The sequence below is a fragment of the Rattus norvegicus genome, chromosome X (assembly GCF_021556685.1).
Source record: "Rattus norvegicus strain SHRSP/BbbUtx chromosome X, alternate assembly SHRSP_T2T, whole genome shotgun sequence".
NCBI classification, from domain to species: Eukaryota; Metazoa; Chordata; class Mammalia; order Rodentia; family Muridae; genus Rattus; species Rattus norvegicus.
Window position 1 is genome coordinate 75247896 of NC_141554.1, and position 23503 is coordinate 75271398.

Sequence of the window (23503 nt, forward strand, 5' to 3'; positions counted from 1 at the left end):
TGGGTTATATTATGATTCTCCTTTCTATAAGTAATATTCTGTTATCTATTTTAAAAATTATTTTTAAATCTGCATATGTGAGTGTTCAGTCGTGTGTATGTGAAGGCCAGATGTTCTTCAGGACCTGTCCACCTTAGTGGTTTTTTAGGTGGGGTGTCTCTTAATGGCTAGGGGCTTACCAATTCAGCTAGACTGCTGGTCAGCAAGCCATAGGGATCTTCTCTCTATCTTCCCAATACTGGGATTATAAACTTTGTCACCATACCAGATTCTGGAGAATGAATTTAGCCATTGTGCTTGTGCTTGTACTGACTGAGCTGCTCCCCACCCCAATGGTATCTACATCTATCTCTCTATATATACTTGTTATTTTTTATTTAATGTGTGTATGTGCCACGACGAGTGTATGGAGGTCAGAGGACAACTTGCTGAGCTGGTTCTCTTTCCTCCATGTAGGTCCTGGGAATCAAACTCAGGTCCACAGGCTTGGCAGCAAGATGGTCACAGAGCCATCTCAATAGTACTTTGTATCTATATTTTAAAATTTTTAACTGCTGTTTTTATGACATATGCTGTACCTTGATAGTCATAACTATTGGTAGTTATTTTGAGATCTCTATAGACACCAAATTTGTCATTTCTATGGGTGACAATCAAGCGATGCTTTTGCAGTTCATGGCAGTACAGGCTTTTAACCTCAGCACTTGGGAGGCAAAGGCAGGCAGATCTCTGAGTTCCAGGCCAGCCTGGTGTATGGAGTCAGTTTCAGGACAGCCTGGCAACACAAAAAAAATTTATTTCAAAAGAACAAAGATTTTTTTTTTTGAACAGTATAAAACTTGTTGGTGTTTCTCAAGTGTAAAACATTGGGGAGGCAGTAGTGGAGAATCATGGCTGGCCAATCTAGTGAGGTCTTGTCCAAACAAAGCAAAACAAACCCAAACAACCCCACAATGTTATGAAATATAATGTGGTGAGGGGTACCTGGCTGGCCCATGCCAAGGTGTGCCCTTGAGAAATTATGCCATGCAACAGATTTGGTATAGAGGGGGTTTATTTGGAGAAGAGAGGGGGGTGAGGCTCTAGAGAAGGGGTGAAGGCAGACAGTGGACATGTAAATGAACAGACAGGAGCAGAGCCATGAGGGCAATGAAGAGGATGGGGCACAGAGCAGGACAGAAAACAGGGTGGGGGAGAAAATGTGGGAACAGAGAGAGAACACTGGAGTGGTGGGCTGTCTTTCTATGTACAGCCCATACCTGGAACACCTGGTGGCTGTGCTAACATGTGATGACATAAACCATTGGCTAGGTCCCTGGGAGGAGACTGCACTGTCACCACCCAGTTTGTTCAATTTTTAAAAGTTTTTAACATTTTATTCATTCATTCATTCATTCATTCATTCATTCATTCACTTTATATCCCACTCATTGCCCCCCACCAGTCACCCCATCCCACAATCCTACGCCCATCTGCCCTCCCCTTCTCCTCTGAAAGGGTGGGGCCCCTCCTGGGTACCCCCTGTCCCTGGCACATCAAGTCTCTGCAGGGCTAGGCACATCCTCTCCCACTGAGACCAGACAAGGCAGCCCAGCTAGAACATATCCCATGGACAGGCAACAGCTTTTGGGACAGCCCCCGCTCCAGTCGTTTAGGACCCACATGGAGGTAGAGCTGCACATCTGCTACATGTGCTGGGAGGCCTAGGTCCAGCCTGTGTACGTTCTTTGGCTCCTGTCTGCAAGCACAACAGAATATCATTAATAGTGTCAGGGATTGGTCCTTACCCATGGGATGGGTCTTTAGTTGGGTCAATTATTGGTTGGCCATCATTTTCTGCCCATCCCCAATCCCTTCATTTTTTTTTTTAGATAGGATAAATTTTGGGTTGAAAGTTTTGTGGGTGGGTTGGTGTCCCTATCATTCCAATGGGACTCCTGCCTGGCTACAGGAGGTGATACCCATACTATTTTCCACAGACCCAAAGAAGCTAAACAAGGAGACCCAAAGAAGCTAAACAAAGAGGCCCAATTGAGGATGCTTGAATCTCACTTAGAAGGGGGAATCTTACTTACAAGAGGCAGATGGAGGGAGGGAACTACATGGTAGAGGGGATGGGGAGAAGAATGGGGGGTTCAGGATCAGGTATTGGGAGGGACAGGAGAGATGACCAGATGGCCATGAGAATGAACGGAAATCTGCAACTGATTGGGGTCGGGAAGTGGGGAGCATCTCCAGAATGGGACAGTGACCTGGGATAAGGAAGGTACCCAAGAATCAATGGGCGTGACCTTAGCTGTGACTCCCAGCACTGGGGATATGGAACCTGAAGAGACTTGTTCTGATTTTTTGAGTCAGGGTCTTATATAGCCCAGGCTGGCCTCGAATTTTCTATGTAGCAGAGGATGACCTTGAACTTCCAATCCCATCCTCCTGACATCGCCTCACAGTGCTGAGATTACAAGTGTGCAGAGGTGCCACCACACCAGTCACCCCTCACCACTCTTGGAAAATGCACAAGCTTCAACAGCTGCAGGGCACCCTGGGAGCCGTGGGGAATGCAAAGGCAGAGCTGTGTGCTAAGTGAGGCTAGGCAGGAGCAAGGGTGAGGCCGTAGTGGGTGATATGGGAACCAGAGTCCAGAGTGCAAATGCCTTTGTTTTCCCCTTAAATCTTCATGTCAAGAGGCCAGAAGCTGGATATTTGGAGAAGTATTTTCTTAGGCATGGAGATCACTAATCAGGGAACCCAGAATGGCCCTTCAGTGAAGTCACTGGTAAGTTCCAATTGGTACCAAGCTGAACTGGCCCCCAGAGGTCAAGCCCAAGTGTTTTCCTCTGAACACTTGACCTGTGAAGGTTTGTGTGGAGCATCTAAAACAGGGACAGTCTCCTGTCCTCACTTAATGACCCTGGTGGGAATAGGTACTTAGCAAACCTTTAAGTGAGTCTTCATTTTCAGATGTTTATGGAACAGTTGTCAACTAAATTGAATTATTCTAGACCGTGGGGATACACTAGTGCACAAGGTGAGTCCCTGCATTCACAGAACTTAAGAGTGGGGTAATAAGTTAATCCACATCATTGGGGGAGGGGGGGTTCCTTTAGGAGCAGGGTTGGAAACTTTAAATAGAGGGAGCTATGAAAAATTAATCTTTGTTCTTGGCTCCTGGCACATAGCTCCTAAAACCCCGAAAATCTACTGAATGTGTTTGCTGATGAAATGGTTGGTGACTAGACACCCCTGCTCTCTGTCCCAGCTCTGGAATGGAAACAGGTAGCCATAAGACCAAGCAAGGTTCCATTAGGGTGGAGCTGCCCAACCTCCAAGGCTATAAACTTGGGTTAATTGCTAATAGCCAACCACTTAAGCATGCTTACTTAATTCATTAATTGTCCAAAAATATCCCTAGCACTGCATAAAACAATGGAGTTGGAGAAGATTTAGGTTAATGGTTCTCAACCTCACAAGGGTTGCCTAAGACCATTGGAAAACACATATTTATAATTCATAACAGTAGCAAAATTAGTTATGAAGTAACAATAAAATAATTTTATGGTTGGGGTCTTTACAACATGATCAACTGTACAAAAGGGTCTCAGGGTTAGGAAGGTTGAGAACCAGTTAGCTTAATGCACCTAGTTGAAGGGGTACTGGTGTTGCAGGAGGATGTGCAACCTCCCTGCAACCTCCTTCAAACCTACACCGAATCATCCCTTTTATCCCCAGATCCTAGGTTTACTTTCTTTAATAAACTAAGTGTAGCAAACTGTTTTTAGGAGTTCTGTGAACTGCAAGGGAATAAAAGCCCAATTTGTGGTAATGTGTTATTAAGCACTATCCTTTGAGCAGAACAACCACCATGTTATAAGACCAGCTGCATCTGCTTGCCAAAGATCATCACAGCTGGGCTTGGTGACATTCCTTCACAGGAAGGACAGGGAGGGTCACTGAACCCTTACCAAAATACTCCCAGCTGCTCTAATTGTATATGGCCTCTGGGTTTTATGAAGGAGCTGCAGTGTATAGACTAGAAAGGACTGGGGGAAGTGGGCTCCATCTTTGCAGCCGAGGGGAAGTCATCACCACTCTGGGTGGACTTTTCCAGTGTGACTACTTTGCTTACCCATGCTTCAGTCAATAACTCCTCACTGTAAGCCCATAAAGTCATTGGTTCTCCAGGGTAAATCATACTTTGGTTTGTCATTAGGACCTTTAGAGAAGGGATAGACCTTGCTTAGTCCTTCCCCACTGGGAGAAAATTCTTTTAACACTACCCTGTAAAGGCAGACTTTGTAGAACTGAGGCCTAAAAATTGTAGATGTTTCAGTTCAAACAAACATTACCCTCCACCTCAAAGTTATGGTAAAAATTAAACAAGAGGCCTGTGTGATGTACTCAATATCCAGTAGGCACATTCTAAACACTAAGTCTTTGGTGACAGCATGTAGTATGTTTCTGAAGGTGAATCAGATTCTTAACTAGCTGGCAATCCAAGGAGAGGATGTGGTAAGAGTAGTATAAATGAGGCATAGTGTTATATACCTTTAATCCCAGTTCCACGGAGGCAGGTCTCTGTGAGTTCCAGCTAGTCAGAGCTTTGTAGAGACCTTGTCTTAAAACACTGAAAAAAAAAAAAAACCCCCACAGCATAACTGGTTTGAAGAAAATTAGACAGTCAAGGGTGAGTGAAGAATGACTAACCAGTTGGTACAGTGACTCCAGGGCAGGCTACAAGTGCCAAAGAATGCTAGTACTGGTACTGTCTGTAGCTAGGCCAGAAGCACAAACACCACATTAATAGGGATATCTTAGATTTGGAATGCTAAGTGACAAGCTTATTGGAACTAAAGAGTTTCTGTATACATCTGCCTACCACCTTGTGAAAGAAAATGAATGGAAAAAACACTTGAGAAAAGTCACTTTAATTTTCAGAACTGAGCTAACAGACAAGATGGTCCTTTTCAGAGTAAAAATAGCCGCAATAGCTTCACAAAAACTTTAGGTAATATCAATTAAAAGTAACACCTCTGAAAGTTTGCAAAGTATGCCTAAAGGGAAAAAATGAAATATTCAAGGGAAGAACTACTGAGCAAAACATTTATATTCAATTTCATTTTAGATGTAAGAAATAGGCTATAAAGTTTTCAAGTGTTAAGTTGCTTATACAAACTCAGAGTCATGCGCATGACCTCAGGATCTGCACTTTTTATATCAAGTGCTTTAACTAAGCAGTTGAGAGCCTCCTGTGTCTTCCCACACTCTTTCAGTTCTTTCCCACGAGCTACAAGACTCTCATAGTCATTAGCAGCCTCCACTGCCGGATCCTGGGGAGGATCAAGCAAAGGGTCACTTGATGAAGGTTCAGGGGCACAGGGAGAGCTTTGTGGGGCTGGAGAAGTAGGCTCAGACTCGGTCAGGCTGCTGTGCTTGTTTCCTGAAGCCAGTGTTGCCCCGGAACGCTGCTCTTCAGTGCAGGCTACGGCTTCTTCATTGCTGTCTTCTGAAAGCTCTGGTTCACTTTCCTCCTCGCTACTGGTATCAAGCCTTTCCTCCATATCTTCCATGTCATCTAAAACCACATTGATCAGAGACCTCCTAGAAGCCAGAGACCTCCTAGGATGTAAGGATGTGTTCACATCATCAGGTATTTTAGGTGAGAAGAACCTTCGAGATGGATTACTGTCATTTTGGGGAGTTGAAGCATCAAAGTGTTTGACAGATGAGAATGTTAAGGGAGAGACGCTAAATGAATTTGTGGAAGTATCTTTAAAGGCATCTTCTTCATCTTCATCATCTGAGAGGATCCTTCTAGCTTTGTTTTTGGTTTTCACAGTAATCACTTCTGATTCTTCATCAATTTTATTAGAAGAATCCAAACTGAGATTATGTGCTGACTCTTCCCCGGAGTTACCTGCAGGCCTTTGCAAGCTATTTTCTTTCTCAACATGTTCCAAAAATTTGCTGGAGAGATTTTGTCTAGTGTCTGCAGAGTCTTCCAGGAAAAGATTGAAGTCACACTCATACTGTGGTGGTGATTCTAAAGGGTCCTTTTTCAATTCCAACTGGGCCTCCATTGCTTGAGCACCCTGCAGTGCACTCGGGGATGCTGACAAATCATCAGATATTTCAATCATGGGTTCATTTGATTCTAGGTTTTGATTTTCATTTGCTGTGGGACTTTGGTGATATAAAACCACACTATCCTGTACATCTAAATTTGGCTCAAGATCAGCCTTGCTGGACTGTCTAGGTAAATAATGAAAACTTCCCAGGTTCTCTGACAGGGCCTCTTGCCCAGGTGATGCTTGTAATTCATTCTTCTGCACGGCTTCATTGTCAGCTGCAAAACCTTTTGCAGGGCTCAATAAGGAGTCAGTCCAAACTCCCCCTATACTTTCAGCCCCCTGGGGTAAAGAAGCGATAGTGCCAGCATCAGATGTACTTTCGAAGTGGTGCTGATCACCTTGCAGTGAAGTGACATCATGTGCCTCAGAGAGCTCTTGGGGCTCACTCTCTGTAGACTGATCATAAATGCTTATACTGGCCATTTGAGAACTGATAGCCTCTACCTGCGTAGGATTAGCCAGAAGGCGTGAAGGCTGAGGCTGGGGTTTGTTACCTTTCTTCCTCTGTTGAGAAGGAAATTCCTGTGCTTTGAGCCAGTTCTCCTCACTTGGTCTTTCCTTTGTATTTTGAGACTCAGATTCAACAAGGAACTGAGCTTTCTGAACTCTGTGTTGAATGTACTGAGCGTCTTCTAGCATGTCAAGCTCTTCTTTAACAGACAGATCACAGGTGAACATCAAATCGTGGTCTGAGATTCCTGCTATGCCCAGCGAGTGTAGGTAGGCGATATGCTCATCGAGTTTCTCATCAGATTTCCGCTGAGCAGCATGCAGACACTGAAGCTGCATCTGGGTTGCAGAGTTCAGCAGATCCCCAACTGTGAAGAGCTCCTTTAGCTCCTGTTTGGTGAAATAGCGGAATGGATTCTTCTTATCACCAGTAGTTTGTCTGATCAACGAGTCCTTGAAAACCTGTCTTCTATATATCTTTTCCTCTACAGTTCCACAAGTGATTAGCCGATAAACCACAACATTCTCTTTTTGTCCAATTCGGTAAACTCTATCCACAGCTTGAGCATCAGTTGCAGGGTTCCAGCTAGGGTCAAAAATGACAACTCTAGATGCTGCAGTCAGTGTCAGTCCAACACCACCTACTTGAGTGGTAAGTAGAAAAACTGAGTATTCTTTATTTTGCTGGAATAACTGAATTCTTTTTTCTCGTTCCCAAAGATGAGTAACTGTGCCATCAATTCGCAATGTCTTAAAGTGCTTGTTCTTTAAGAGACGCTCAATGATGTTGAGAATTTGCCTCGACTGGGAAAACACCAGAGTCTGATGTCCTTCATCTTGAAGCCTCTCTAGCAGGGCCATTAAGAATATCATTTTTCCAGACTCCTGCATCAGTGCATTGTCACTTAAGTGATCAATGCTGCCCATATTTGAGGCATCTTCTTGCTCATTTTCATCCTCCGCAGAGAATGTGACAGTCCCTAGATTCAGCAAATGACAAGCTCGTGCAGATAGCAGCCTAGGATGGTCACAGAGCTTCTTTAAGACACCCAGCTCAGCCAGAGGTGAGCGTGTCTCCATTAACAACTCCTTGATGTGGTCTAAAGACACAAACTTCCTATAAATTTCCTCTTGTAAAGGCACAAGACGTATCCAAACAATTAAATCATTTTTCCTGGTAAGGGAAAGCATCTCACAAATGTCTTCGACGCCTGAATTCTTTTCACCAGGTCTGACCTCTGGCTTGTCTGCCTTTTTCATGTGCACTTCTTCTTTGGTCCTCCTTAGAAAATAGGGTTTTATAATTTCCATTAAGTTTTCAGACATCTTAAATCCCAAGGCTTTTTCCCCAGGGGTAGCATCCTTCTCTCTTGCCCTAATAATAGGATTTTCATACTCCATTTTAAAAGTTTTTAATGTTCCTAACAAGGAGCCTTGGCAAGCAAAATCAAACAGGGACCACAGTTCTTGCAGATTATTCTGGATTGGTGTTCCTGTGAGAAGGAGACGATTACTTGCAGGAACTGCTCGGGCACATACTGCTGACTTGGTAGAGGCACTTTTGATCTTATGGGCTTCATCAAGGATGACATAGTCCCAAACAAATGCTTGTCCATTAAAGCTTGCAAGTTGCTGCCAATTATTGAGTAACATTTGGTAGGTAGTGATCACAACACCATTCCTCTGTTGAATCCGGGTCAGGTTTCTAATGCGTTCATTCTTGCTAGAGCCATGAAAGGTTTTGACTCTCATTCCTGGAGTCCACTTGGCAAATTCTTTGACCCATGTATTAATGAGATTGGTTGGCATGATCAATAGCACATGATTCACAAGTGAAGCATCAAACATACCTGACAGGAAAGCAATGATCTGAACAGTTTTCCCCAATCCCATATCATCTGCTAAGATGCCCCCTTTTCTTCCATTCTTATACAGGCTATAGAGAAAAGCGATGCCTTCTTTCTGGTGCTCAAAGAGTTTCTCATAGAGCTCTCGGTAAAGCAGCAAGCCGGAGTTGCACACATCTGTAAATTCATCATCTTCTTCTTCTGCCAACTGCTCCAAAGCTTCCTGTAGTTTCTGGATTCTGCTGATCACCTTCTTGGTGGGAAAAATGTCCTTTGCCAAATTGAAAAGTTTCAGTGCTTCTTCCAGATCTCCATTCTTAGCTGCTTCTTTGGCTTCTTGCGAATATCTATTTAAAAGAAGGTAAAAATAATGTGACATGGGACTCAGAAATTAGCTCAACAGAATACTTGTTTAGCATGAAGGAGTCTCTGGAGTCAATTCCCAAGAAAAGAAACAAACTGAACATTTGACCTGTGAAAACTTTGGAGTTCATTTTGAAATCCAGGCTGTAGTTGGGACTTTTTAAAGGCAGTCCCAAGTATCCCTTAAACTTCTTGAACTATCCTTTGGCCTCAATCCCAGTTATGAGTGCTGGAAAATTTAAGCATGCGCTGCACTCAATTTTCTATGTGGTGCTGGGGATTGAACTCAGGGCTTCGTGCATGCTAGGCAACCATTTTACCAGCTGAGGCTCATACAGCCCTGTAACTAAGTTGGGTTTCTAATGCCCTCAAGCAAATCCCCGAGCTGTCTTCTGACCTCTGCACACACATATCACACACAGTAACAATAAGTAAACAATTGCTGTTGGGAATGTACATTATTAAGTCTCTATGGAAGACATCCTCAAAAATGAGAACAAAACCACTTTATAATCCAATTATATCACTGTGGAGCATTTACCCACCAAAATCAGTTAGCTTAGTATAGAGACCCCTTCATATCCATGTTCATCACAGTGCTATACATGGTACCCATGTTGTGGAATCAGCCAGGCTCCTCAGCAACATGTGAATAAATAAAATGTAATATAAGTATACAATTGAGGGGGACCTCTGAAAGAGCAGTCAGTGCTCTTAACCGCTGAGCCATCTCTCCAGCCGGTAAACATTGTTTTCTATCACCTCTGATTGGTTAATAAAGAGCTGATTTGGGACTGGAGAGATGACTCAGTGGTTAAGAGCACTGACTGCTCTTCTAGAGGTCCTGAGTTCAAGTCCCAGCAACCACATGGTGGCTCATAGCCATCTGTAATGGGATCTAATGCCGTCTTCTGGTGTGTCTGAAGACAGCTACAGTGTACTTATATACATAAAGTAGGGGTTGGGGATTTAGCTCAGTGGTAGAGTGCTTGCCTAGCAAGCTCAAGGCCCTGAGTTTGGTCCTCAGCTCCGAAAAAAAAAAAAAGACAAAATAACATAAAGTAAATAATTCTTTTTTTTAAAGAGCTGATTCACCCAATAACGGGGCAGGAGAGGAGAAAGAAGACTTCTGATCCTAGTCAGAACAAGACGTAGATGGCAAGTAACAGGACAGGTGGCTGGGAATTAGGCCAGGCCAGCATAGTTAGAATAGATGAGTACCCCACCCAGCTATAGTGAAAGAAGCTTATAAGATACCAGGTCATTATTTCATGAGCAGGGCAGACATAGAAAAGACCCTTACCTTTACAAAAAATTATAAAATAATAATAAAAAACAGACAATTGGGGTTGGGGATTTAGCTCAGTGGTAGAGCGCTTGCCTAGAAAGCGCAAGGCCCTGGGTTCGGTCCTCAGCTCCGAAAAAAAGAAAACACACACACACAATTGAGCATTATTTGACCGTAAAAAAAGAATGAAATCTTTTTCTCCATAGTTCAGCCCCCAAGTCATCTTATTTGCAGCAAGATCAATCTGACCCAGAATGGTAAGTAGTTCTGTCTCTGTCTCTGTCTCTCAGAAGGGAAAAGCAACAAAACAACATGGAGCCTAAAGAAGAGGTATCTATTGGGAGGGAGGTGGGATGGAGAAAGAGAAGAGGGAAAGGAAAGGAACAGGGGAAGGTATAAAAGTAGGTGAAACCAGGTATGGTGGCACATGTTGTTAATCTCAGCATAGGAGAGGCAAAGGCAGGTGGATCCCTGAGTTCCAGGCCAGCCTGCTCTATAAAGGGAGTTCAGAGTGATCCTCAGTTACACAGTGAGACTATATATATAATATATATTATATATAATGATTAATACATAGGATAAACATGTATTAATATTTGTGTATTCCATTAATCATTATTTGTATATTTACTCTGGACTAACAATTATATTTTTTAAAAAAGATAAGAACATAAAAAAGATGCTCCATGTTAGTTATCAGGGAAATGGAGACCACCAAGGCTAGAAGAATAATGACTAAACAGTTAATAATTTCTTTTTGTATAGGATATATTTCTTTACTTACATTTCAAATGTTATTCCCTTTCCCAGTTTCCTGTCCATAAGTCCCCAAGAATTTCTTTATGGGGCTGAAGAGATGGCTCAGAGGTAAGAGGACATGAGTTCGATTCCCAGCACCCACATGGCAGCTCACAACCTATAACTCCAGCTCCAGGGCTCACAGACATACATGCAGACAAAACACCAATGTAAATAAAATAAAAATAAATTATATGCTTTTAAAAAATAATGTCTTTGGAAGTTAATGAAAATGTCCAAAAATTGGCTATAGTGAAAGGTGCACAATTATTGGAACACACCACATTCACCATTATGTGACTATAATGAATGTCACTGAACTGTACAGTATCAATAGGCAAAATGTCCAGCATAGGCATTCAATAAAGGTGTTAACTTAAAAATGTCTCTGGTGGACCCATAGTCTACAAAGTTTAAGCTGCTTAATCTGGTATTACAAGTTCTCTCTGACATAGCCAGCAGCCTATGACCCCTTTAGTCTTACTGGTCACATCCTACCTTATACAGTTTGTTTTGTTGGGTATGTCTGGCTATTCTGAAACTCACTGTGTAGATTAGACCAGCCTGCCAGGCCTCAGAGGCCTGCCTAATTCTGCCAGCTGAGTGCTGAGATCAAAAGCATGTATCATCACGCCTGGCCCTTCTAAGTCCTTATATCTGTTATGCTTCTCTGTTACCTCCAAGTCTAGGCTCTCACCACCGTCCTCTTGCTAGAACACTCTCCTCTTTTACTAAGCTAACTTGACCTCACTCATCCTTAAACATTTTCAAAGCCAGGTGTGACGTTTCGCATCTGTAATTCCAGTGTAGGTAGAAAGATCACGAGCTCAAGGCCAGCCTGCTCTCATGATCATTGTCTTAAAAGGCTAAAAAATTGATTCTCAGGCTGGTGATATAGCTCAATCGTAGGACACTTGCTTACTAGTCACAAAGCCCTAGGTTCAATCCATAGTACCACAAAAAATTAAGGACAATGATTCTCAATTTTCTATTTTTAGAGTTTCTTGGAATGGGGGTTTGTTAAGACACAGAGCTCTAACCTCAACATCATATATTCTGACTGCATTGAGATGCAAGAATGCATAGATCAATGAAAGTAGCCAGGTGATTGACATTAGTGCTTCTCCCCAGAAGCCATAGGCTATTATATAGGATATATGGACAATAGAGATACTCAGATATTATTAAGAGGAAAATCTTAAGCGTGGTAGTGCACACCTTTAATTCCAGCATTTCGGAGGCAGAAGCAGGCCAATCTCTGAATTTAAGGCCAGCCTGGCCTACATAGCAAATTCTAGGACAGCCAGGGCTACATAGAGACTTGTCTCAAAAAAAGAAAGAGGAGGAAGAGGAGGAAAAAGAGGAGGAGGAGGAGGAGGTGGAGGAGGAGGAGGAGGAGGAGGAGGAGGAGGAGGAGGAGGAAAGAAAACATGTTATTAACTCAAAAACTGATGGCACTACAAATCATTTTAAGTATAGGTAGTGGGGAGATGAATACCATCAAAGTTTTGAACATACATATATCAACACATGAAAGTTTCATTGTGAAAGCTACTTTTATATAATTCATATATACCACTAAAACATCTTGAAAAGATACAGTTCAGGCTTCACTTACGGTTCATTTCCTACTCCATGCCCCAGGTGGAACCATTATTTTGCCTCAATATTCCCAATGAGTGTACTTAAGTGTGTCTTAGTTAGGGTTACTGTAAACATCAAGACCAAAAGCAACTTGGGGAGGAAAGGGTTTATTTTGTTACATGTCTACATCATTGTTCATCATCAAAGGAAGTCAGGACAGGAACTCAAAACAGGGCAGGAACCTAGAGGCAAGGACTGATGCAGAAGCCATAGAAGAGTGCTGCTTACAGGCTTGCTCCTTGTGGTTTGCTCAGCTTGCTTTCTTATACTATCCAGACACCAGCACAAGGGCGGTACCATCCACAATGGGCTGGGCCCTCCCCCAATAATCATTAAGAAAATGCCCTATCGGCTTACCTAAAACCTGATCTTATAGGCACATTTTCTTTTTTTTTTTTTCTTTTTTTGGTTCTTTTTTTCGGAGCTGGGGACCGAACCCAGGGCCTTGCGCTTCCTAGGTAAGCGCTCTACCACTGAGCTAAATCCCCAGCCCCTAGGCACATTTTCTTAATTGAGGTTCCCTTTTCTCAGATGACTTTAGCTTGTATCAAGTTAACATAAAACTATGCAACACACAGTACATTTAACTCATATTAAAATCATTACAGGGGCCTCTGTGGATAAGAAACCTCTCTTGCAGAGAACATGGGCTCAGTTCTATCTTTAACTACAGTTTATGCAGTGAGTTCCAGAATAGCAAGGGCTATATTAGAAAGGCTCTGTCTCCAATGTATAAAGTAGGAAGTGACCTCCAAAGACTCCTGCACATACATGGTGCAAATACATATACTTAGGCACACACATATAAAATAGAATGTTTTAAAAGTTGCAAACAAACTAAGGACAGTTCAGCCAGTACAATGCTTGCTGCATGTCATGGTTTGAATATGCTCAGCCCAAGGAGTGGCACTCTTAGAAGGTGTGGCCCTGTTGAAGTAGGTGTTGAACTCTAAGAAGATGTGGCCCTGTTGGAGTAGGTGTGTCACTGTGGGTGTGGGCTTTAAGACTCATCCTAGCTGCCTGGATATCAGTATTCTGCTAGCAGCCTTCAGATGAAGATGTAGAACTCTCAGCTGTGCCTGCACCATGCCTGCCTGGATGCTGCCGTGCTCCTGCCTAGATGATAATGGACCTGTAAGCCAGTCCCAATTAAATGTGGACCTTGTAAGAGTTGCCTTGGTCATGGTGTCTGGTCACAGCAGTAAAAAAGACACTGTTTGTGAGACACTGCACAAACACGAAGAGCAGAGTTTGCTACTCAGTACCCATGTGGGAGTGAGAGTGGTGGCATGCACTTGTAATGCACAGAGACAGGAAGATCCCTGAATCTTGCTGGCCTGCCAGCCTAGCCTAATGACATGTGAGATCCTATTACAAAAAGCAAGGTAGACAAGAGCTCAAAGAATGGCAGCAAGGGCTATCCCTGACCCACACATATTATATACACATATGCACACGCACGCTCATATACATGTACCCACACACCCATACCTAATACTCCTCACACCTATACACCTAACACAGATACACACAGATCATCACAGACTATTAGAAGTATTCAGCTCAAGGAGTTAGGACTTTTAGCCTGTATTGGTTGGTTTCTGTCAACTTGACACAAACCTATACATACCTGAGAAGGCAATTTTTTTTCTTTTGAGATAGGGTCTCTGTATGTAGCTCTAGATAGCCTTAAACTCAATATGTAGCCCAGAACTCAGAGTTCTGCCTACCTCTGCCTCCCAATTGCTGGATTAAAGGTGCATACAACCAGTCTGAGTAAAAAGAGGTTATTTCCCTTTTTTTCCAGACAGGGTTTCTCTGTGTAACCCTGGCTATTCTGGAACTTACTTTGTACACCAGGTTGAACTTGAACTCAGAGATCTGATTGCCTCTGCTTCCTCCTACACACCCAAATTCCAGCATTACTACCACCCAGCCTAGAAACAAGGAAGTTTAAGGAATGTTTCCATAGCTGGGCAGTGGTGGTGCATGACTTTAATCCCAGCACTCAGAAAGCAAAGGCAAATGGACTTCTGTGAGTTCGAGGCCAGTCTGGTCTACAAAATGAGTTCCAGAACAGCCAGCCAGTGCTATTACAAAGAGAAAATATGTCTCAAAGAACACAGCTGAAATTGCTTGAAAGTATATGTGCATATATGTGAATTCCCTCTACCCATCTTATATCACAAATGATCTATGGGGGATAGAGATGGCTCAGCAGTTAAAAGCACTGTTCTTCTAGAGAATCCAGGTTCAAATTCCAGCACCCACCTGGCAGTTCACAACTGTCTGTAACTCTAAGATCTGAAACCCTCACACAGACATACATGCTGGCAAAACACCAATGCACATAAAATAAAAATAAATACATTTCAGTAAGATCTTTCGTCAAAGAAATGAAATGACGAGTGATAGAGCAGGGTAGTCAGTGTCCTTTGGCCTTTATGCATTTGCACATAGCTGCCGGCATCTGCACATATACATGCACATACATTACACTCACAACTACCCATACTCCCAAATAAAACTGCAGGCCACCAAGTCTGACATTCAAGCTTGAATTCAATTTCTGGAACCCATATTGTGTGAGTGGAGAGAATCAACTCATTAAGTTGTCCTCTGACTTCCATATTCATGTGTGCAGATGCACGCATGCTCACAAATAAATGAAAAAGAGGGGTTGGGGATTTAGCTCAGTGGTAGAGCGCTTGCCTACCAAGTGCAAGGCCCTGGGTTCGGTCCCCAGCTCCGAAAAAAAAAAAAAGAAAAAAAAACAAACAAATAAATGAAAAAGAGAAAGAAGAAACCCTAATTAATTAAAAAAAGGAAGAAAAATTGCATCGAAGGATTAGTCCCAGTGTAATGTTAAAAGGTGCAGCTTTTGAGCCCCAAATTGGATCCAGAACTCTGACCTAATAATCTCTTGATGAAGTCATCTAATAGTGTTATTGGGAGGCCGTGAGAATTAGAAGATGGGACTCAGGTGGAGGAAGCATGTGACTGCAAATGTGACCAGGAAGGGTATACATTGTCTCAGGTCATTCCCTCCCCTTCCTGCATCCTCTGCCATGCTATCCCTCCTGAAGCTTTGTCTTGCCCAAGGAACATGTACCAAAACCTCTAAATTCATGAGCCTAAATAAATCTTAAGCTGTTTCCTCCATCTATTCTGCTACAGCAATAGTGACTAACACAGAAGCAACCTTGCTCTTCTGAGAGGTGTTCTCATCTATTCTCTAGATGAGGACAGAGAGCCAGACACCCAGCTCATTACTTCTCAAGATCATTACTTAGGCAATTAAATCTCCACCGGAGTTTTGGTGGGATCAAGCCTTGGTCAAAACACAGAAGGATTGTTGCCAGCCATGGTGGCACATGTCTATATTCGAGGCACTCAGAAGCAGAGGTAATCAGATCTCTGTGAGTTTGAGGCCAGCCTGGTGTACAGTGAGTTCCAAGACAGCCAGGGATGTTACACAAAGAAACCCTGTCTTGAGAAACAAAAACAAGGGCCTGGAGAGATGGCTCAGTGGTTAAGAGCACTGACTGGTCTTCCAGAGGTCCTGAGTTCAAATCCCACCAACAACATGGTGGCTCACAACCGTCTGTAATAAGATCTGACACCCTCTTCTGGTGTGTCTGAACAGTGTACTTATTTAAAAAAAATAAAAACAAACACAAGGGGGCTGGAGAGATGGCTCAGTGATTAAGAGCACTGACTGCTCTTCCAGAGGTCCTGAGTTCAAATCCCAGCAACCACATGGTGGCTCACAACCATCTGTAATAAGATCTGATGCCCTCTTCCGGTGTGTCTGAAGACAGCTACAGTGTACTTATATACATAAAATAAATAAATAAATCTTAAAAAAAAAAAACAAACAAACACAAACCACAACACCGAAAGATGATCAGTACCGGAAGGATGGTAGTAACTGGTAGTAGCAAGGCATACGGTACAACTATTATGTTAATTGTGCAAAGAGGAAGGATAAGAGAACCTCAAAAAAGGGGATCAAGAAACTGAAAGAACAATGTACTGGTGAGACAAGCTGCATGGACACCGAAACTGAAGAGAACGTGATGACCTCATGCTATATTCTCCTTCTTTAACAGCTTGATGGTATACCGATGTATGGATATAAATGCAATAATATTTACTGCACAATTTTCCTGTCAACGGGTATACAGTTAGGGTTGAGGATGTAGCTCAAGGAGAAGGCACTTGTCTAACATATAGAAAGCCTAGGTTCCATCGTCAGCATAATCAATAAAGGATGGAGATTACTGTTTCCTTCTAAAAATCGTTATCAATAAGGCATGCTCATGTACACACACACACACACACACACACACACACACAAACACAAACACACACACACACACACAAACACACACACACAAACACACACACACAAACACAAACACACACACACACAAACACACACACACACACACAAACACACACACACACACACACACACACACACACACACACACACACACACACACACACACTTTTGTCCACACATATTTGTAGGAGAAAAGAACAGAATTTCTATCCAGAAGAAGTAAAACTAAATGCGGCATGGTAATACATGTCTATGCTCCCGGTATCCAGGAGGCTGACATACAAGGACCTCTAGTTTCATGACAGCCTAGGATACACTAAGAGACTCTCAAAAGCCAAGAGTTGTCCTTTGACCTCCACACCCATGCCACTATAATGTGTATGCCTGTACTCACACATGATATACACACAGACACTAACACATTTATAGAGAAAACCTTTAAGTGGATGGAGAGGTTGCTTAATGGTAGAGAGCACGTGCTACTATTGCAGAGGACATTGACTTTGGGTGCATGTATACATGAACACACATAGGCAAAACATCCTTATACATAAAAAGGTTAATATACTAAACTACACCTCTTTTATAAGTGAAATTCTGCTATTGTTAGGCCTGGAATAATATTTACATTTTATTTACTGAATATTTAATTTTAGGAAAAAAACTTGAGGGGGAGTCAGGTGTAGGGAGAGACAGGGGAGATGACCAGATGGTCATGAGAATGAAAGGAATTTGCAGCTGGTGAGGGTAGGGGGGATCTCAAAAGCATATGTGCATTCATTTCTCTCTGCCCTTGACTGTGGATATGATGTGGCTACCTGTCTCAGGTCCCTGGGATGTGACTTTCCCATAGTAATGAACTGTAATCTGGCAAAGTAAGCTAAAATAAACCCTTTCTGTCCTAAAAACAAAACATAACTCAAATGCTTGTTGGATATGCTGGCACACACCTGCAATCCCAGAACTTCCCAGAACTCAGGATGAAGTAACAGGACCACCCATAAGTTCTGGGTTAGCCTGGTCTAGATAATAAAACCCTCTGTCTCAAAAACACATAAAAACTGAATATTTGTAACCTTTAATTCTATTATTTTATACTACCTTAAATTTTTCTCTTAAATTCATTTAGGAATTTACAATTACTAAATGAAGCCTCTGCCTCCTGAGTGCTGGGATTAACAGCATGCACCACTATGTCTGGCAAAAAGCTCTTTCTTTCCTAGTTTGGCTCACATTTGCAAGAAGCCTGTGCGGGGCTGTCCTCCTTGTACTCAGTGGCACTGAGTATCTAGTGGCCCCTATGGCCTTGGCCCTCCATCCTGACAAATAAGCTGTTCGTACTACTTTAGGAAACCAGGCTATTTTATGAGTAAAATAAATGATGGCAAAAATAAAATCTGTGCGTCAAATAACTTAACCCAGTAAGAAGTCATCTTACACAATAAAATGGCTTACAGAAGGGGTTGGGGATTTAGCTCAGTGGTAGAGCGCTTGCCTAGCAAGCGCAAGGCCCTGGGTTCGGTCCCCAACTCCGAAAAAAAAGAAAAGAAAAAAAAATGGCTTACAGAGAAAAGGCAGGCTGGCGAGATGGCTCAAGTGGGTAAAGAGGCTTGTAGCCCTGCATGAAGATTTGAGTTCAATCCCCGAAACTGACTTACATGGGAAGGAGAAAACTAACAGGATTCTTCCCTGGCCTCCACATTTACTCCAGGGCATTCACGTCTACTCTGTGACATAAGTAATTACATGGAGAAATTTAAATTGGGGCAGCATACCATGCTAGTGCGTCAAACAACCTGAGTCCAATCCCAGGGGCCTATACTGTAGGAGAAAACCAACTCTAGCCAGTTCTCCTTTGACCTCTGACCAAGTATGAGCTCAAGGTCACACACGAGTACACACATGATACTCTGATGTGTGTGTGGGGAAAACAGAACAAAATTTAAAGAGATCAAAGGCAACTTATATAATTGGGGGAAATATCTGCAAATCGGATGAGTTCGTGTTCAGATGTCTACTTTGCCTGTCCTGCTGATAGAGCACCAAAAACTTCAACACATTGACCAAGCCAAACTCTGTACAAGGAATGTGTTTCTCCAAGGACATTTCAAACAAGAATGTTAACAACAGCAAACAGTGCTTATTCCAGGCCAGAAGTTGTACGAACTTGACTTTGACTGAATTAGCACTCTTCTCATCCTAAACCTAAACAATAAACCACCTTAGAATCTCAATTGTAAAGGAACGTTCTTTAAGAAAAACAAGTAAACCAGCTCATTTATGTTTTAATTTAACTACATTTTAAGCTTGATTGAATCTTTAAACCATTGAGATATTAAACTTGGAAATCCACAGACTTGTTTTATACAGATGGGCATTGTGAAGACACCTGAGAGTCAACTGTCCTTTTCTTACACGACTCCAGGTTTAAATATTTATAGACTCACTAACTCTGCTTCACTCTGGTTTATCTGGAAATTCTTTTCTCATTTTTATCTAAGAGGAGGGAAAGCTCCTTAGAATACTGGCAGCTCTGTCTACTGCCGACACTGACTGATCTTTAATTCAGTGGGACATGGGGTTCCACACCTGTAATTCCATCACTATGGGGCCTGAGAGAGAAGGATGGAGAGAGTTCAAGAGCAGCCTGGGCTTAACATAGTAAGAACCTGCCTCAAAAAACAAATCCATGCCTGGTGGTGATGGCACTAGCCTTTAATTCCAGAACTGGGCAAAAGTTAGTGGCATGCGGATCTCTGAGTTCAAGGCCAGCCAGGCATAGAGAAACCTTGTCTCGAAGAAAATAACCAAAACTACAAGTCAACAACATAAACCTACATACTGTAGAGATGACTCTGTAGCTAGGAGCACTGGCTGCTGGTTCTTCCTGAGGACCCTGGTTCAATTCCCAGCACCCACATGGTGGCTCACAACCCTCTTTATCTCCAGTCCCAGGATGCCACACACCCTATTATAGATGTGTTCTTTTTCTCTCTACACATGAGTGGTTCTGAGCAATCTTTCATGTGCCTGTTTGCCATTATTAGTATGTTTTTAAGAGAAGTGCCTACAAATCTTTTGCTTATCTTATGTAGATTTATAAAATTAATTTGTTTTCATTTTATATGCATGGGTGTTCTGCCTGCATGTATGTGAGTGCACCACATAGGTACATGTGATAGCCAGAAGAGAGCACAGGATCCTGTACGATTGTGCTAAGCTCAACTTAGCCAACTGGTAAAAGCATATTCATTCACAGAGCTTAACGGTTCCTATAAGAGCATATGTCTTCCCTTCGTTCACTGACCATTATAATTGGCCATCCTTCCCTTTAATGCCAACATTCTGGCCAGGAAATGAAGCATCTTACAGCATCCATCATACACTATAAAGTATTTCTTCTACAGATCCCATTTCCACTATCCGATTGCTAACAGCTTGGGGACTACTTTTCCTCTTTTTCGCCCAGGTCTAACGGTTGGCAAATTAGACTCAAAGACTCCATCAGTTAATTGAAATTCAGGCTCTTAAAGAGTTCATACTCGAGTTATTTGACTAATAGTTATCTGACTGGCGCGTAGGGGCAGAGGAGCTCCCCGAATTAGAAATCTGGTCAAATCCACAAACAGTTCTTAGGGGGAGGTGGGAGCCATTCCACCTAAACCCCAGGCCAGGGACTGCAAACTAGACCCGTCCGGGGACCCAAGCATACCTCAGGTAACTCTCAGCCAGTTGTGGGCTCAAAGTCCCCACTTCCGCTAAACCTTGGGAAGCCTCCATGGCCCAGGAAACTAGAAAGCCAAGGAAACCGGATTCTCCAAGTCGCGCTTGAATTTCGCTCGCTCCCGCCTTACCCAGGCTGGGCGTAGGAACTAGACCGGTAGAACCAACCGCCTGCCGCGAGGCTGGCCAATCCCGGATCTGGTGCTCGAGCGCTGTTTCCTGAGCCCCGCCCAGGAAGGTCTTGCGCCTGCGCAGTTGAGTATTGGCTCTCGCTTGCTACCTTAGCTAGTGTGGCCCTTCATTTTGAGCTGCTGAATCATGTGACCGGTGTTGATTTCACTCCCAGGCTAACCGCGCGGCGATGAGTGTGAATGTTTGAGTACTGAGAGCGAGGGAAAGGAGTTGAGAGAGTGAGTAAAATGCGCGCGTGTTTCTCTTGTCCTTGTGAGTGGAGGCTATCTTATTGTAATGGCCCATAGAGGTCTCCATTGCCCCTTTTCCTCCCCGCCAGTGCTTGGCACTGAACAAACTTTGAATTCACAGACATAGAGGTGCAGTCCTGCAACCTAAAGCTGACACTGAAGAAAGGTTTTCAAAGACAAAGCCTAAGCCGCTCGTGGTGGTACACACCTCTGATAGCAGTGTTTAGGAGGCAGAGGCAGGAGGATCTCAAGACCCAGCTCTCTCTCTCTCTCTCTCTCTCTCTCTCTCTCTCTCTCTCTCTCTCTCTCACACACAGAGAGAGAGAGAGAGAGAGAGAGAGAGAGAGAGAGAGAGAGAGAGAGAGAGAGAGAGAGAGACCCTTATTTACACAGTACTAAACAGATTCAGCAGGTTTTCTATAGAAGAGGTTATGTATTTGAGAGGTTAGAAGGAATGGAAATCTTGTTAACACAGTACTCATATATGAAATCCTGAAGAATTTTCAATGTAAAAAAAAATAATAGCTGGATTTGGCGGCACAAGCCTGTTAGGTTTTAGATAAGGGACAAATGGCTGAGGTGCATATATAACATACCAAAGTGGGCCTGGCCCCTAGGTTTTCCCAACATCCTTCAGTCCTTGTTAAAGGACATGACTGGCAAACCCCACCCTCTACACTGAACTTTCCAACCCAGGGGCTGGGCCACCCAGCGGCTCTTCATTATGTAATTCAGACATTTTTTTCCCCTCTTTTCTCTCTACATGCCTGCTTTCTCTTTTTTTCTCTTCTCTTCTCTGTCTACCTTTCCTTGGTGACTTTACTGACCCCCTTCTGTGTGGTGAGTGAACTTGCCTAAAAGCTGCCCCCAATACACCTGCCTTTATAATTTAATTTGACTTGAATTGGCTCATTTCATCAATGGAGGTACCTTATCAAAGCCTAGGGTTCCAGCACCTTTGAGATGGAAACAGAAGGATTACAAATTCAAAATCCGTGGTTCAAGCCATCCCAAGCATCTTATTGAGACCCTGTGAGTGCTGGGGCTATATACCTCAGTAGTAGAGGTATTAGCTCTGTGAGTCTCTGGGGTTCTTAGTTTTGTAAGGATAAACAAATAAACACAATTATAATGTGCTCACCCCTTCAGAAGTTCTAGTTAAGATGCAGTCATTTTCAAAGGCAAAGCTCAGGCCTTAGAGAAATAGGAAAGACGGATACAAAAGAGGTTGTGAGCCAACAAAAATCATTCTGGTTTATATACTGCTAACAACGCCACTCCTAAACTCTGGAAACTGAGGTAGGATTGTGATGAGTTCAAGGCCAGGAAGGACTAAAAACACACTGATGGGGACATGGACATTGTGATTTCCTCAGAAATCAGTAGAACTGTTTTGTATAGTTACTCACAGTAAGCTTGTGAAATAACCACCCAGCAGCACTTCCTGCACCTGTGTATAAGTTTTTATGGTATAAGCTGCCCCTGGGATGGACCCCAACATATGAGACACCTGCACCGATATAAGAAACTATTTGGAATAAGACTTCCATTTTGAGTGTGGTGGAGTAAAGTTCAAGTTCCCAAGACTTCCCTGGGAACTAACATCCTGGTTGGCAAGTTAAGACATGAATGTTAGACAAGGCAACAAGACACAGTTGAATACCCCAGCCTATAGGAATAAGGTAAGTGTACAGCAAAGACACATTCCCAAGGAAACCCCCCTGTCTCTAAATCCTGACTGGTAGAATAACTTGGCACAGATGTTTATGGATTTGGGGCTTTCAAACCCTGTGGGATCTTAACTCAGGGTCATGGTTCAGTTCCTGAATCTGGACCATGGCCCTGGTTGATAAAGTCCTGGGTAATAAGCTCAATAAACTATCCCTGCCTGACTGAGGTCAGTGTTTGTGTGGTATGTGAGGCAATTCCTGGACCCCAACATTAGCTATTTTTTAGAAAAAAAATGATAGAACATCTGGAATATACACTAACCGAGTCCAGTAGGGATTAAAAAGAGAGGGGTAAATAAAATTTGTTGATAATTCTGAGCCTCCTTACAGAGTTTCATAATCCTCTTTGGACTTCTCTCTGTGTGTGTTTGAAAGTGTCTGCATCAGAGGCATCTTAAAACAAAACAATACAAACAAAAAATTATCTAATCTGTAAATGACACTTGAGTCACCTATGCCGGCAAAATAGAAATAAAATAATGAGGGAGAGTTCAGAAGGTGTACAGAGAGCGATGAGGCAGAATTGCACCAGTACCACTGCCCAGGCCTTGTTCTACACACTGCCTATATTAAGCTTTGTACTCCTTACATGACCTTTCTGGGCGGCAGCAGCAGCAGCAGCAGCAGCAGCAGCAGCAGCATCCCTTTACAGATGAGAAATTTGAAGCACAGAAAAGTTAAACAAGTTTATGGGCTGAGAATATGGCTCTGTTGTGACAATGCTTGCATAGTATGGGAGGTGGAGGTAAGAAGATCAAAGTT

At 42.9% G+C, this 23503-nt stretch overlaps 1 protein-coding gene and 2 long non-coding RNA genes across 4 annotated transcripts in view; 2 read left to right on the forward strand and 1 right to left on the reverse strand.

Moving 5' to 3' along the window:
* Positions 1 to 4909: 4909 nt before the first annotated feature.
* Ercc6l (ERCC excision repair 6 like, spindle assembly checkpoint helicase) lies at positions 4910 to 20715 on the reverse strand. 2 transcript variants are annotated; one of them, NM_001098674.1, is made up of 2 exons: positions 20579 to 20715; positions 4910 to 8772 (listed from the first exon to the last, which is right to left on the reverse strand). In NM_001098674.1, the coding sequence occupies exons 1-2, from the start codon at positions 20644 to 20646 to the stop codon at positions 5148 to 5150; spliced, it is 3693 nt and encodes a 1230-aa protein (NP_001092144.1). In that variant the 5' UTR covers positions 20647 to 20715; the 3' UTR covers positions 4910 to 5147. The 2 variants fall into 2 exon arrangements, with proteins under 2 accessions (NP_001092144.1, XP_087456053.1); XM_087599927.1 differs by lacking the exon at positions 20579 to 20715 and adding an exon at positions 9613 to 10458 and having other exon boundaries at positions 4910 to 9314.
* On the forward strand, positions 10257 to 11082 carry LOC147998259 (uncharacterized). The gene is made up of 2 exons (XR_015646993.1): positions 10257 to 10333; positions 10887 to 11082. It is a non-coding gene; the product is annotated as an uncharacterized LOC147998259 (long non-coding RNA).
* A 184-nt stretch (positions 20716 to 20899) lies between the features above and the next one.
* Positions 20900 to 23503, forward strand: part of LOC120099193 (uncharacterized) — a 76290-nt gene continuing 73686 nt past the window's right edge. The window contains exon 1 of the long non-coding RNA XR_015646989.1: positions 20900 to 20999. This is a non-coding gene — a long non-coding RNA (uncharacterized LOC120099193). The remainder of the gene's footprint in view (positions 21000 to 23503) is intronic.